Source organism: Pelodiscus sinensis, chromosome 20 (assembly GCF_049634645.1).
Source record: "Pelodiscus sinensis isolate JC-2024 chromosome 20, ASM4963464v1, whole genome shotgun sequence".
NCBI classification, from domain to species: domain Eukaryota; kingdom Metazoa; phylum Chordata; order Testudines; family Trionychidae; genus Pelodiscus; species Pelodiscus sinensis.
Window position 1 is genome coordinate 1,969,893 of NC_134730.1, and position 15,774 is coordinate 1,985,666.

General features: G+C 53.1%; 1 protein-coding gene across 1 annotated transcript in view; it reads right to left on the bottom strand.

Moving 5' to 3' along the window:
- The window catches only part of LOC142819077 (bMERB domain-containing protein 1-like), a 33,515-nt gene extending 25,260 nt beyond the window's left edge, over positions 1 to 8,255 (bottom strand). Inside the window, exon 1 of the mRNA XM_075903480.1 lies at positions 7,948 to 8,255. Within this exon, the coding sequence (XP_075759595.1) occupies positions 7,948 to 8,026 (79 nt within the window). The 5' untranslated portion in view covers positions 8,027 to 8,255. The remainder of the gene's footprint in view (positions 1 to 7,947) is intronic.
- Positions 8,256 to 15,774: the final 7,519 nt, after the last annotated feature.

Consider the following 15,774-nt stretch of genomic DNA (forward strand, 5'->3'; position numbering starts at 1 on the left):
CGGCGGTCAATCTTCCAGAGTTCGATTTAGTGGGTCTAGTAAAGACCCACTAAATCCAATGCTGATGGTGCCCCTGTCAATCACAGTACTCCCCGCAGTCGTGGGGAGTAAGAGAAGTCGATGGACACATTTCTCCTGTCAACCTCCCGCTGTGGACCACCCCAGAAAATTGATGTAAGGTACATTGACTCTCGCTGTGCAAATGCCGTAGCTAAAATTATGTGTCTTACATCAATTTCTCCACCAGTGTAGAACTGGCCTAACGGGTTGATTTTTGCTTTGGATGCAGTGTAAGGCACAAAAGCAAACAGCCCAGCCAGTCCTGGTGTCATGCAAAGCAGCGTGGGATAATGGTTGGAGGACTGCAAGCTTATGTGCATAGAAACGTGAGTGTGCACTGACTCGGCACACAATGAATTCACTATGCTTTTCAAGTGGACTAGAACGCGTCTCCGCTGGCTGGTTAGTGCCCAATAAGCCCCCGGTGCAGACAAGGCCAGGGTCAGACCTGTTGCCTTCAGTGGAGTGCCTCATGGCTTCGCATTCGTGGCTGGATCAGAACAAGAGAGTCCTACAGCTTCTAGCAGGAGCCCTCAATCTGGAGCTCCATCCATGGTGGTGCCACTCTAGATAGTGCCTGGATTCTGGACCAAGGGGCATAGGAAAGCCGCTGAGGGGCTGGAGTTTTCCCTTATTTCTATTTCCTGGACTTTGCCCTGTGTGCTCCTCATTGGGCGGGTTCTGCTCAGCAACCCGCATGGCCATCAAGGTGGGCAATACGCACCATGAGCCTGGCCATGGAGAAGTTACGTTTCTGGAGCAGGTTCAGCGAGAGGCTGAGCACTCAGGAAGTGCTGACCCTCCCTCTTCTGTTGCTGCGTTTGCCAATTACCCATCAAAGCCAATGAGCTACCGGGCTTTCCTCGGCCAGCACGCCCTAGGAATACCTGCGACCGCCTCCCCCGGAGCCGCAAGAGAGCAAATGAGAGAGAAACTGAGTCAGTCGAGGATTTTAAACAGTATTTCGGAGTCGGTATCGCTCTGGCTTCTCATCACACAGAGCTGCTTGTTTTCCTGCTGGGGATGAGGCAAGTGCAGGGCTGATAGGTTTTGTCATGAAACACGGTCAGAGCAGGGACCCCCCCGGCCATCCAAGTCTCCTGCTTAGGTTGCTCCAGACAACATCGGGTTTGGAGAGGGACAGCTCGAACCTCAGGCGCCACGGTGGAAAATCGCTGCACATTGCAAGGCCCTCTCTCCAACGCACAGGACCAGTCGATTGTGCATGTTGGTTGTGTCCGGGTGATCAAGCAACGTCTAGTCAACGTGCTGTTTGACATGGGAACACAGGGACTGCCGGACTGGGCCAAACCCACGGGCTCAGTGGATCCAGGGTCGGACCGTGGACAGCACCAGATGCCCCAGAGATGGGCCCAGCCCTGACCTTCATGATGCTCCTGGAGATATGTGCATTTCATTACTCACATTTCCCGGTGCCTTCCTTGGCCATGTGTTGACAGCGCTGGGATCAGAACCCGAGTCCTGCGAGATTTCCAACTCTCTGCTCTGCTCACTAGACAGCACTTCCTCACTGCTGCATTACCCAGAAAGACCCCTCCCGGCATTACGCTCTGCAACAGACCCTACATCTCTTACCGTGGCGGAAGCTTCCATCCTTTTTTATGTGACATGTCGAGTTTTCTAGTCCAGTCCCATTTCCTACAACCTGCCACTTCCGAGCTCTCCCTAGTTATCAGGCGTGTCAGTTTTGCTCACAATCAGTGCGACACAGTGACCAATGTGTTGCACGTTCAATCATCCATCGTACTGACAATGGGACGGCCAGGTCAGACTACCGAGGCAAGTTGGAAAAGCAGGAAGCGGCAGGGGGCAGATCCCAGCTTTGGTGCCGGCTCTCCCTGGGAGGTCTGTCCACACAGGGAGCACGGAACGACTCTACCTTCACAGGCCACATCAGAGTTTTGCTCTAGACGGACTAGTACAGGGCAGCTGCCATGACTGAGCACTGGCGGCCGGTTCCATGGGCCCGAGGGGCTCAGGGGTCCTCAGCTAAGCATGGTGCCATCCTCAGGTAGAAAGTGCTCAGTGTAGGCCCCACAGATTTGCCAGGGGAGGAGGGGAGGAGGGGCGGAGGGTGCACCTGCCTTTTCTAAATGTCAGGCCCTTGCCGGGAGCTGGATGGCTGCTGTGCAGTGAGGAACGGATCGTCCAGGCCCCACCCCTCGCTGCCCACAAGTCGCCCGCGAGCACTGGGAATTTTCACCAGCCCTCATCAGTGAGTAGCCAAGAGGAGAATTCCCGGGTGTGGGCCCGCGGCTCAGGGCCCGGGTCTGTGCCGTGCGAGCAGCCGGGCTTGGTCTGACTGGACCTGGCTCCCGAGCTGGCGCCCCGGTTCTGGGACCATTCCAAAGCCTACTCAGCCCTTCAGAGTCTGTGCCCTGGCGTCCGGCTCTTCAGGGAGAACAACTCTCGTCCTTCGGCTCTGGGCGGCAGGCGCTGGGGGGCGGCTGCATCGGGAGTGAGCGCGCCGGCCACAGGCCTCACCAGAGCGCAAGCCAGCTCAGCCCCATGGGCGTCTACCCAGTGATCCGGGCGGGCTCCGAGACATGCCCTTGTGCCAGTAGGGTGGCCAGGTGTCCGGGATCGACCCGGACAGTCCGGTATTTTTTCCTCCTGTCTGGTAAAAAAATTCAGAAAATATCTAAATGTTCTAAAATGTCCTAAAATGTCCTGTATTTTCTGATTTTTTTCCCGGATAGGAGGCAAAAATACCGGACTGTCTAGGTCAATACTGGACACCTGGCGACCCTACACACACTCAGCAACCGGGCTCAGCCCCGCTTACCTAGCTCTGCAGGGGAGCTCTCTGGCCTGGAGCAGGGACACTAGATGGCTGTCAGCAGCTGTTAGAGAGGCAGAGCCCAGCCTGTTCTTAAAGGGGCCAGGCTGGTTTTTTAATTTTTTTTGTTTTGCTTAATAACTCTCGGGGGTCCTTTTTATTTTTGTTTTGCTCAACTACTTGGGCCCACCCACCCCCCATTTTTTTTCTCAACAGAATTTTTTCCCTGGTGTTTCTGTTTTGGGGGGAGGGTTGGTATTTTTGGGTAAACCATCTGGCAACCCTATGTGCCAGAGGACCGCAGTGTGTGGGGGTGGGGGTGTGGGGGGTGGCACTCACCTAGCGACCGGCATCGTGTTGCCTGAGTGTGTTGCCTTGTGATTTCCTGGCCATTTACCGCCCAGGTGACTGTGGGAAGCGCCCGGAGCAGCCTGAGGTGGAAGTCAATGCCTGGCCCAGCGCTGCAGGAGAGCCCCGCGCAGGGTGGGAAGGGCCCGGGCTAACGGACCCTTTCCAGAAGGAGTCCTCGTCTCCAGCTCCCTGCCTCTCCTCAGCCCCTCCCTCCTCCCCCCCGTGCTCGGGTCCGTCTCTCTGTTGTCAGCCACCAGCACCTCCGCAAGCGCTGAGAGCCCCGTCCTGGGACTGCTGCACCACCGGGGCACGTCTCTGGCTCCTCTGCTGCGCTGTGGCTTTGCTAACAGCCAGAACCGCTTTCCCCCACGCTGCCTTTCTAGGCTGCTCAAAGGCTGTCACAACCTGGGGTGTAGGCAGTCATGCCTAATGGTTAGAGCAGGAGTCAAGCCCAGTGGTTAGCCTGGGGTGAGAGCCAGGACACCTGGTGGGAGGGAGGGAAGGCAGGAGCAGGGCAGTGCCCCAGGCAGGCGCTCTCACAGACATCAGCATTTCCCAAAGCACAGCTGGTGCTGCTGGCTTTAGGTGCCAGCCAACTGAGCTCTTCCCACCAGTCAGGCTGTGCAGCCAATCAGGCAGCCGGTTGCAGGGCAGCTGTGCTCCTTAGGCTGCTCGGAGGCTGACTCGGTTGCTGGCCCTGATTCCTGACAATGGGCAGATCCCTTAGTCCTCAGTATCTGGAGTGAAAAGATTCCTTGTAATCCTGTCCCCACTCCAGATCAGCTGGGCTCAGGGTCCCTCATCCCTTCCTGCCCTAACTTGCTGCCTGGCGCTGTGTGTAATGGGCGCTACCTTCCCGTAGAGATGAGGGTGCCGATGGACTGCCATGACCTGGCCAGTGTGCCGGGAGCCATGCTGGATGGAATCAGAACTGCTCAGCTGTGTACAAGGGGCTCTGGCCCCTAATTCCTAACAGATCTTCCTTTAGCTCAGCAGTTCGGGGCCCGCTGCCCGCTGTGTTGGGAACACCGACTGCCGCAGACTCCGACTGGTCCCCTGCCGTGCGCCAGCCCATCCAGCCCCTTCGGCGTCTTGTTCTTCTGCCCGACACGAGCTCCTGCCATGCAGTTACTGCCCTAGTGATGTTCCAGCTGCCCCGCCACTAGCTGGCTCCGCTCTCACCAATTTAATGGGGCAAGTAATGAAAATAACCATGTGGGGGGCTTAGCCACGCTGCCGGCACTCGCGCCTCTTAGGGTTTTAAATGCGCCCCGAATCTGTCCTGCACTTATTTAAGTGTGGCTTCTCGCACCAGGCTGGACAAGGCCGGCCACTCTAAAGCTGCTCTGCTCCGTAATGACGTGGACTTAAGGCAAGTTTCATTCGCTAAGGCCCCAGGTCTCATGGCCAGAAAAGGGAGCTACTTCTAGAGCAGTGGTCTCCAACCTTTTTGGGTGGCAGGTGCCGCATGGGGCTGTCGGGCCACCCGGGGGCGGGGGCCACGCATGCGCTGCGCTCACAGGGGCGGTGCTAGGCGGGCGCACATAAATGCCCCAGCGGGCGCCATGGCACCCACAGGCACCACATTGGGGACCTCTGTTCTAGAGGGTGATGTTTCATGCTCCGAAGGCCATGACAGTCCATGGGAGATGGGGGTTTGAAGCTCTTACCTAGGCTCCATTGGGCTGAGCAGAGCACTGGAAGGCCACAACTCCTGGAAGAAGAACCTCTCGCTCTGATGAAAACTCCCCCGGAACATGGGAGAGTCCCACTCGTCTCAGCCAGTCAGGTGTCTAACTAGCTCCGAGGATCTGGCCTTTTGCTGCATTTTTCCTCTGGCTTTGGTTGCAGCTACAGTTGTCTGGGTGTCCCCTTGGTGACTGGGAAGGGATGGCGGCGAGGGGGGAGGGGGTGCCACGAGGCAGTAGCTGTTTTCTTTTCCTGGTTGTGGTGGTTTCCTTGGGTGTTATTTGCCGTTTGCAGCCTCCACTGCATTTAGCAATGTATAAACGGTGGCTCTGGCCTGGGGGCGCCAGTGAGTTTGCATCCAGCAATGCAGCATGGCTGGCAGGTGCATGGGGTGTCTTAGCACATTGCATTTTGTTCCTGGATAGTGCATCATTCCCAGCCCTGGAAATGCAGGAGTGACATTCGCTAGCGACTCCTGATGGAGGAACATGCTTATCCGGACTCAGCCCATTTCCATTTTCATTTGGAAACTCTTAGCTTTGAAACGTGTTCCAGTCGGCCCCCGGGCTCTCCCTCCTGTCTCCTGGGAGCATTAGATAAGGACCAAGGAATTGCAAGTCCCTGCTGAGTTCCTGCCAGTGCTCCTTGGACAATAAAGGATGCGGGGGAAATAATTGTTCCGCATGTTGGAGCGACTGTGAGGTGGAATCCAAGTGAAGAATTTCCTTTTGGCTCCAAATGGTGAGAAGGGGGCACCCTTCCTAGGGGAGTGGACAGAAGAGCTGTGGATGAGAGGCTAACACAGCTACTCCTCTGGTATTTAGAGTAGTTATCAATGATTAGAGTCAAACACGTATCTAGTTTGGTCCAACAGGTGTTGATCCAGAGTCTGGTATTATTCAATATCTTCATTCATTACTTGGATAATGGAGTGGAGAGAATGCACAATCAACCTGTGGAACTCCTTGCCGGAGGAAGTTGTGAAGATCAGGACTTCAACAGGGTTCTAAAAAGAGCTAGATAAATGCATGGAGGTTGGGTCCATCAATGGCTATCAGCCAGGACGGGCAGGGATGGTGTCCGTAGCCTCTGTTTGTCAGGGGCTGGGAACGGGGGATCACGTGATGATTCCGTTTTGTTCACTCCCTCTGGGGCACCTGGCACTGGCCACTATCGGAGGACAGGACACCGGGCTGGATGGACCATTGCTCTGACCCAGTCTGGCCGCTCTGTGATCTTATAGAAATATGAGGCTGACTCCAAGATGGGAGGGGCTGCAAGCACTTTGGGGGCAGGCTTAGAATTCAGAACGAATCTCCACAAATTAGAGAATTGGTCTGAAATCAACAAGACTCAGTTCAATAAAGCCAAGTGGACCAGTGCAAGGTGCTGGCGTAGAAACGCACAGCTGCAAACGGCGGATAACGGGCTAAGCGCAGCACAGATTAAAAGGCGGGGGGGGGGGTGGTAGTGGATCACACATTGAATACCAATCCCTGTGATGCTGTTGGCAAAAGAGAGGAATGCGCTGGGGTGTGTAAGACAGGGGAGGTGACGGGGCCATTGTACCGGGCACTGGCACCCTCGGCTAGAGTAGTGGGCCCCAGTTCTGGCTGCCACTGGCTAAGGAAGATGTGGGTGAGCTGGAGAGGGTCCAGAGCGGAGCAAAAGTCCAGAGGTTTAGAAAAGTTGACCCAACAGGGAAGGTTAAAAGGAGCCGGAGCCTGGCAGCCTGGCAGCCTGGCAGAGCCTCCATGAGGAGCCCTTGGACAGAGCAGGGTGATTAACAGGACAAAAGGCAACAGGCTTCATCGGCAGGTGCAGGGAGCTACTAGGAAACAGCTTCCTGCCTCCCAGGGGAAGCTCCAGAACAGGGGCCCTTGTGGAATCGCCCTCGTCGGAGGTTTTAAAGAGCAGGTTGGACAGCCCCTGCCAGGGTCAGCCTGGGCCCAGCCTTGGCGACCTGCGGAGGTTCCCTTCCAGCCCTGCAGGTCTGGGATCATCCCTAGTCCACGGGCGGAGAGTCGGGCACAGGGCGGGAAACGCGCCGCCTGAGGAATGAGCAGCTGATCCTTGTCGAGAGCCCTGGAGTCCTTATTGCACCCGCCCGGCTCCCGGGCTTACCGCTCTAACCACTAGTCCGCACTCCCCATAGCTCTGCAGCAGCTGATAAAAGAGCTGGGGGGGGGGGGGGACAGGGAGCGGAATTCTGCGCTGCCACCGGCCCCACGGCTGCAGACTTGACTAAGTAGGCAGCGACTGGCCGGCCCAAGGGGAGACGCGTCCATCTCGCCAGCACAGCTGGCACCGGCGCCCGCCGCCCCGCGATGCTCGCGGAGGGACCCGGAGCCGCGCGGCGAGCGAGTCTATTCCCGCCCCGTGCCAGATCCACCCTGCTGGGCCCGCGGGTCCGATCCCCCCGGGCCGCCGGGCTCGCGTGCCACGGGCAGCCACGGCTCGGGGCTGGGGGCTGGGGGCTCGGGCGGCCTCCGCTCCCCCGTTCTCCCCCGGGGCGCGTCCCATCGCCGCGGGCCCCTCCTCGCCCCTGCCCTCGGCCGCGCGCCCGCCCGCCGGGAAGAGCCGCTTTTGTGAATGAACAGAACTCTTGGTTCCCAGCCAGGATTTCCTACGCGCGAGCCGGCTCGTCCGCTTCCCCCAGCGCCCGCCACTAGCGCCGCTGCTCCGACACGGCCCGTGGCCTGCGCCCTGCCAGCGAGCGAGGCAGGCACCGAGACCCCCCCGGGGGCAGGCTGGGGGGAGCCCGGCTCGCCCCTGTGCAACTTCCAAGGTGACGAGGCACTGACACCCAGAGGCACTGACCCCCCCCCCCCCCCCGGCGGATTCCCGTGCACCCCTCGTAGGCACCGGGGGCGGGGGAGTAAGGAGGCCAGCCCCGCTGGGGGCCGCTCAGACGGGCGCTACGTAGCAGCAGGCTCCGCCGGCGTCGCATGCGGGTTCGAATCCGCCGCTCGGGGAGGCGGCTGCGCTCTCCGGGCAGGGATCTCCGGGGTGCCTGGCTGCTCCCCTCGCACGCGAAGCGCCCTCACCTTTGGCGGGGTCCGCAGCCGCCCACTCGGTTGACTCCAGCGAGCCGTACTGGGTCGGCGTCCCGCGCTCCTTCTCCATCCCCGCCCTGCCTTGCTCGGGTCCTGTTTCCCGCAGGCAGATCCCCCGTCCCCAATTCCTCGGGCAGAGGCGCTTCTAGGGAGCCGGGGCCAGCAGGCAGCCGGAGCCCGTCGCTCGGAACGCGCCGCGAGAGCAGGTCACAGGAGAAGAGACGCCTGGAGCCCGCCGGGCGCTGAGCTGGCAAAGCCGCGCAGCGAGCAAATAGACCCGACACAGCAGGCGGCGGGATGGTCTTGGACAGAGGGGCGCCCCCTGGTGGCCCTCAGGACAAGACGCTCCCTTAAGCATGGCCAGTCCTACCATAGAGCTGGAAGAGACCTCAGGAGGTCATCAAGTCCAGCCCCCTGCTCTAGGCAGGACCAATCCCAACTAAATCAACCCGGCCAGGGCTGTGTCAAGCCGAGACTTAAACACCTCTAGGGATGGAGACTCCACCCCCTCCCTAGGGAACCCAGCCCAGCGCTTCCCCACCCGCCTAGTGAAACTGTTTTTCCTAATATCCAACCTGGACCTCTCCCACCGCAACTTGAGCCCATTGCTCCTTGTTCTGCCATTGGTCACAACTGAGAACAGCCTCTCTCCATCCTCTTTGGAACCTCCCTTCAGGAAGTTGAAGGCTGCTCTCAAATCCACAGGAGTAGCTTGAGGCCGGCTGCGGCAGCTGGCACCCCAGATGGACCGTACAATCCGCACCCCTGCCTGCTCGGCCGTCAATGACCGTGACATAATCATCGGGCACCCCGGGCGCCCTGTTGAAGGCGGCTCCCTAGGTGACGGCCGAGTCTGCCTATACTCACGGGCCGCCCCTGCAAATCCCCCCTCACTCTTCGCTTCTGCAGACTAAACACACCCAACTCCCTCAGACTCTCTTCGTAGGTCATGTGCTCCAGCCCCCTCATCATTTTGGTTGTCCTCCCCTGGATCCTCTCCAATGAGTTCACATCCTATTTGTAGTGGGAGGCCCAGAACTGGACACAATACTCCAGATGTGGCCTCACAAGATCCGAAAAATCATTCTCTGGATCTGCTGGCAACGCTCCTCCTAATGCACCCCAATATGCCATTAGCCTTCTTGGCTACAAGGGCACCCTGTTGACTCATATCCAGCTTCTCATCCGCTGTAACCCCCAGGTCCTTTTCTGCAGAACTGCTACTTAACTGGTTGGTCCCCAGCTTGTAACTATGCTTGGGATTCTTCCCTCCCAAGTGCAGGACTGTACACTTGTCCTTGTTGAACCTCATCAGATTTCTTGTGGGCCAATCCTCCAATTTGTCTAAGTCACTCTGGACCCTATCTCTGCCCTCGAGTGTATCTACTTCTCCCCCTAGCTTAGTGTCATCCGCAAACTTGCTGAGGGTGCAATCCATCCCCTCATCCAGGTCATTAATAAAGATATTGAACAAAACCGGTCCTAGAACTGAACCTTGGGGCACTCCACTAGAAACCCACCACCTTCCTGACATCGAGCCATTGATCTCTACCCACTGGGCCCGACCTTCTAGCTAGCTTTCCATCCATCTTACCATCCATTTATCCAATCCACATTCCCGTAACTTTCTGACAAGAATATTGTGGGAGACCATATCAAAAGTCTTGCTAAAATCAAGGTAGATCACATCCACTGACTTTCCCATGGCTACAGAGCCAGTTACCTCATCATAGAAGCTAATCAGATTGGTCAGGCACGACTTGCCCTTTGTGAATCCATGCTGACTATTCTTGATCACTTTCCCCTCTTCCAAGTGCCTCGAAATGGATTCCTTAAGGATCCCTTCCATGATTTTGCCAGGGACTAAGGTAAGACTGACTGGCCTATAGTTCCCTGGATCGTCCTTCTTCCCTTTTTTGAAGATGAGTACTATATTTGCCTTTTTCAAGTCATCCGGGATCTCTCCTGATCTCCACAACTTTTCAAAGATAATGGCCAAAGGCTCCTAAATGACATTTGCCAACTCCCTCAGTACTCTCGGATGCATTAAGTCCGGACCCAGGGATTTGTGTACATTTAGCTTTTCTAAATAGTTCCTAACCTGTTCTTTGCCCATCAAGGGCTGTCCATCTTCATCCCATCTTGTGTCAGTTAGCGCAATAGTCTGGGAGCAGACCTTGTCCGTGAAGCCAGAGGCAAAGAAAGCATTGAGTACTTCAGCTTTCCCCACATCATCTGTCATTAGGTTACCGCCTTTATCCTGTAGGGGCCCCACACCCTCTCTTATCACTTTCTTCTTGCTAACATGCCTGTAGAAACCTTTCTTTTTATCCTTCACATCCTTAGCCAGTCGCAATTCCATTTGCACTTTCGCCTTCCTGATAACCTCCCGGCATTCTCGAGCTATACATTTATAGCTCTCCCTAGTCATCTGTCCAAGTTTCCACTTTTTGTAAGCTCCCTTTTTGTACTTAAGTTTACCAAGGATTTCTCCGTAAACCAATCTGGTCTCCTACCATGTTTGCTTCTCTTGCTACGTGTCAGAATGGTTTCTTTCTGTGCCTTCAATAAGGCTTCTTTAAAATACTGCCAGCTGTCCTGGACTCCTTTCCCCCTTTCTCCTTTCTGGACCTACCAGATCCCGCGTCTATAGCGCCGCGCTTCCCAATCTGTAGCGGATCTGTTTTTACAGCCTCCCTGTACATGCGGGCCGTGCTATGACTCCATGAGGCACAGATGGGAAATTGAAGCCCAGAGAGATGACGAAGGAGCTTTTGCAAGAGCACAAATGGCACTGCCCTCTTCCCTCCGAAAGCCAATGGGATTGGTGTGCTTAGTATCTGGAAAACCGTCCCCTGCTGGCTTTCCCCAGCTCACATAGCAAGCCTGTTGAAGAGCAAGAACCTGAAGTTATTTCGAAATAACAAGTGGAGCATTCATACTACCATGGGGGTGTGTCTAGACTACAGGGCTGCATCTAGATTGGCATGATTTTCTGGAAATGCTTTTAACAGAAAAGTTTTCCGTTAAAAGCATTTTTGGAACAGAGCATCTGGATTGGCACGGATGCTTTTCCGCAAAAGCACTTTTTGCGGAAAAGCGTCCGTGCTAATCTAGACATGCTTTTCCGCAAAAAAGCCCTGATCACCATTTTCGCGATTGGGGCTTTTTTGCGGAAAACAAATCTGAGCTGTCTACACTGGCCCTTTTGCACAAAGGGACTTTTGCCTGAACGGAAGCAGAATAGTACAGTAGGAAGTCAGTGCTTTTGCGGAAATTCAAGTGGCCAGTGTAGACAGCTGGCAAGTTTTTCCAGAAAAGCGGCTGATTTTCCGGAAAAACTGGCCAGTCTAGACACAGCCAAGGGTTTTTTTTTTTTTAAAACTGCCCCTGCGTGTAAACTGCTGCCACGTTTTTCAAAAGTAAATCAAAAGAATGTGGCAGTTTTTTCAACTGCCGAAAACCTCATTTTACAAGGAAGAACGCCTTTTTTCGAAAGTGCTCTTCTGAAAAAAAGACGCTATGTAATGCAATCTGTGCTTTTTCGAAAGAGAGCATCCAGACTGTCTGGGTGCACTCTTTCGAAAAAGCGGCTTGCTTTTTTGAAAGTACTGGTTGTAGTCTAGATGCTCTTTTTTGAAAGAGGCTTGCAGTCTAGACGTAGCCCCAAACCCGTTATTTCAAAATAAGGGGCTGGTTATTTCGAAATAACTGGGGTTTACTGCAGGGGTAGGTTCCTGGGTGTGTCTGAGGTGTGATGTGTGGCTGCTGGAAAGGATTTGTTTCAGGTTGCAGAGCTGTCTGTCGATGAGGACTGGTACTTACCCCACAGCTTAGACCTCAGTCTCTCTGTCGGGATACCCTATTGCTTCAAGCTACCATACATGTGGGCTAAGAAACTTCAGTGAGAGTCCCTGAGGAATTCACTTCTCTGCCGCTTGTCATAGACCAGGATAGAACTGTTGTGAGGAACACAGGAGATGTCTGTGTTATATTTTATATAGATATTGTCTATTGCCTCATTTGGGCTGGATCATGTTTTGCAGAAAGGTTAGGATTTAATTGTTGTACAGGAAAGAGTTGATTAGAAATATGAATGTAAAGCCTGCACTCCTGTGTTCACTCTTTTTGCAGGACTATAATAAATTTTGTACAAAGTATGTATGCCTTGTGAAGTATCATTTCAAAACTCATAATTTGCTGATCATTATTGTTCTGGTAAAATATGTGATAGTTCTGCATGTAACGTTAAAAGATTCCTCTGTATAGTCTTACTAAGATGTTTCAAATCTGTGAGAGCAGCCATAAAGCAGTTAACCAGTTACAAAAGTGTAGCCAATGTCTCTGCTAGATGTCAACAAAACCAAATGGACCATCACCCAATTAGGCAGTCATTCTTTTAGGCAGGAAAGAGGATGTGGGCAAAAATCTACAACTTGACAAAGAAACAGCTGGAGGGTCCCATTCACCTAGACCAGCTGCGTTGTGAACCTCAGCTGCAGATAATTCTCAAAGAAGAGCAGACAACCCAAATTCTCTCTGCATTTCTTTCTACCCACAGCATCAGCAATACTTGAAGAGTAAAAGAAGCAGGGGATGGATTCTGACTAAAATTCAAGTCACTAAGACTGTTGAAACATGGTGAGAGAGATCTATGCATTGAATTCACTTTGCTTGTTAAGGGTCAGTTGTGCTTTATTTTTATTTTCTTGTAACCAATTCTGACTTTTATGCCTCATGACTTATAGTCACTTAACATCTATCTTTTGTAGTTAATAAATTTGTTTTTTTTTAATCCAAAATAGTGTATTTGGACTAAATAATTTTGGAAACTCCATTTGGGGTAATAGGATTTGTACATATTTTCTATCAATAGTGACAGACTTTATATGACCTTGTATTGTCCAGGCGGGAGCAGAACAGGGCCAGACATTCATGTCTGGGACTAAGAATGTATTAGTGTTGCCCTGCAGTGTAATTCATCAGTGGCTCGCTAGAACACTCACACGACAGAAGTAGGAGTAACTTACATGTTGAAAGCTATTTGAAAACAAAGCAGTATAAAGGTACCCTAGAGAGAAAAACTGAGGAGAAAAAAACCATTCATTGATCCAGACTGTACACTATATAATGTGTCACTCAAAAGGATTTTTTCTTATACCTTTTTCTTACCCTTTAGAAAAGGCCCAATATTCTGTTTGGACAAGGGAGAACACAAGGCTAAGCCCCAAAGATGTATTTAAAAAGAATGCCCTTTATTAGTTACTAGAAGACTTATCTGACGTTCCTTGGGTCTGGCTCATGGGTGGAGGAAGGCCACACAGGCCTTCTGCCAATGCTCCCCAGCTCTGGTCTGGGGTCAGCAGGGGGCCTGGAACAGGAAGTGAGAGACTGGTGTGACAGCACGTTGGGGGTCCCCCCGTCTCCTGCACCCCGAAATGGCACAAACAGACTGCACCAGCCGGTGGAATAGAGGAAGTTTATTGCCTCTCCAGGATACAGCACAGCCCAGATGTAATCTGGTCACAGAGCTGGGCTAGGATGCATCAGGCCCCCTTGAGATGGGGGGAGACTGGGCCCCTAAACTCCAGCCCCTTTCCCTAGGCTGTCTCCTCCATGCTCCCAGACACCAACTAAACTCACTCTCTTCCAGCCCTGCCCCCCAGCCAGGGCAGCCTCCACCTTCCTTTGTTCCTCTCCATGGGGGGTGTCTGGTTCAACAAGTTTGGCATCACCTTTGCATAATGAGGTTTTCCCTGCTGGGTCTTGCTCCAGACAGCAGAGGTCACCACAGCCCAGCAAGTACCCCCACTACGTCACAACTGGCTTGGTGGTTCAGGGGGCCCAGCCTGGGGATGGAGGTTGGGGGGATCCAGGGTTGGGAAGGGAAGCCCAGACTCGTCCTGGAAGGGTAGAGGGTCCAAGCAGACCTTCCCCGCTGGGGTGCCCCAGCCCAGGGTGGCGCTGGGGCCGAGGGTGGGGGAAGGGTTTGCGGAAGGAGAGCATTTACCTGGGCTGATGACAAGCAAGATAGCAAGCCCTATCCCCAGCAGGCCACTCTCTTGGTGGTGCAGCTTCCCCCAGGGGTCACGCTACAGTTTAGTTCACCCCTATGCTCACTGCTCCCAGTGGTGACTAAGTATCACATCCTTTCTCTCCCCCCCCCCGCCCCTCCCTTTCCCTGTTATGGAAAACAATCAAATTCCAGGCAATCCCATTTTCCTGGCACAACCAAATCTTGACTTTGCTTTAAGTTAGGATGAGGGAGCTGAATGATGCTCCTAATCCTAACCATTTAGGGGTTCTTGAACAGACAGACACAGAGCCACAAATCTCTAAAGTTATATCATGATTTATATATACACACGCACACTTCTGCTTTTGTGTTCCAGCCAAGTTCAAGAAGGGAGGCTCTTGTAATCTTTTACAGTGTACCTCAAAAATAGGTGTGAATGGGGCATGTCAAGCTGGTGTTCAGGGAATTGTTCTCTCCCAGAGGTGAGAGACACTCCATACAGGAAACAGAGACATGCAGACAGACGTGTTAGCATTTTTTTTTAAATTTCAGAGCCAGGGAAAGATCATCTGGCACTGGACTGGATCTCATAAGATCTGGGTGTAATTGCAGGCCATGCCCATTGTGTGGCTTTAGTTTGGTTGCTTCGCCTCTATGTACCTCTTTCTCCCTCTGTAAAGCACAGAGAACACTGACCCAGCTGTCAAGAATATTGTGAAGCTAAATCCATTAGCGTTTGAGAGGACTCGGACAATGGAGAGGAGAGTTCAACAGAAAAGCTTGAGTGAATAAATGGATAGATGGGAGACAAAAACCATCCATTACAGCTACATTTCAGGCATTTAGTATCAATCTCTTTTTTAGTCCAAGAAATACTTGTGTTTAGTTGAATGTAAACTGAATAGTAATGGATTGTTTCATCAGGGGAAACCACGGGATGGGGCTCTTGAGGAAAGCAACCTCCACTCTCTTAAGGGAGGCAGAGAAAGATGAACATGGCAACAGCACGTGGGCAGGGCAAGGGGGAAGTGAAGGCTGTGCGGACTCCTCTCTGAAGCAATCCTGCAGAACCAGCATGCAGGTACTGCTGGGGCACAACAGAGTGAAATGACCTGGAGCTACCCAGCTCCATCATAGCAATAGGTTAGTGATCCTGATTCAGATACAGTGTTACAAGACCAGTATTTTCAAATCCAAGTGCCCCGAAGCCACACAAATACATATTGACACCCAAATAAGTGTCTTCTTTCTCAGAGATGCTGCACGACTTTAGTAAGGCATTTGATACGGTCTCGCATGATATTCTTATTGATAAACTAGGCAAATATAACTTAGATAGGGCCACGATAAGGTGGGTGCATAATTGGCTGGATAACCGTAGTCAGAGAGTTGTTGTTAACGGTTCTAAATCCTGCTGGAAAGGGATAACAAGTGGAGTTCCTCAAGGGTCTGTTTTGGGACCCGTGCTGTTCAATATCTTCATCAATGATGTAGATATTGGGATAGAGAGTACTCTTATTAAGTTTGCAGATGATACCAAACTGGGTGGGGTTGCGACTTCTTTGGAGGATAGGGACATAATTCAAAATGACCTTAGCAAGTTAGAGAAATGGTCAGAGGTAAACAGGATGAGGTTTAATAAAGAGAAATGCAAAGTGCTCCACTTAGGAAGGAACAATCAGTTCCATACATACAAGATGGGAAGCGACTGTCTAGGAAGGAGCATGGCGGAAAATGATCTAGGGGTCATAGTGGACCACAAGTTGAATATGAGTCAACAGTGTGATGCTGTTGCAAAAAAA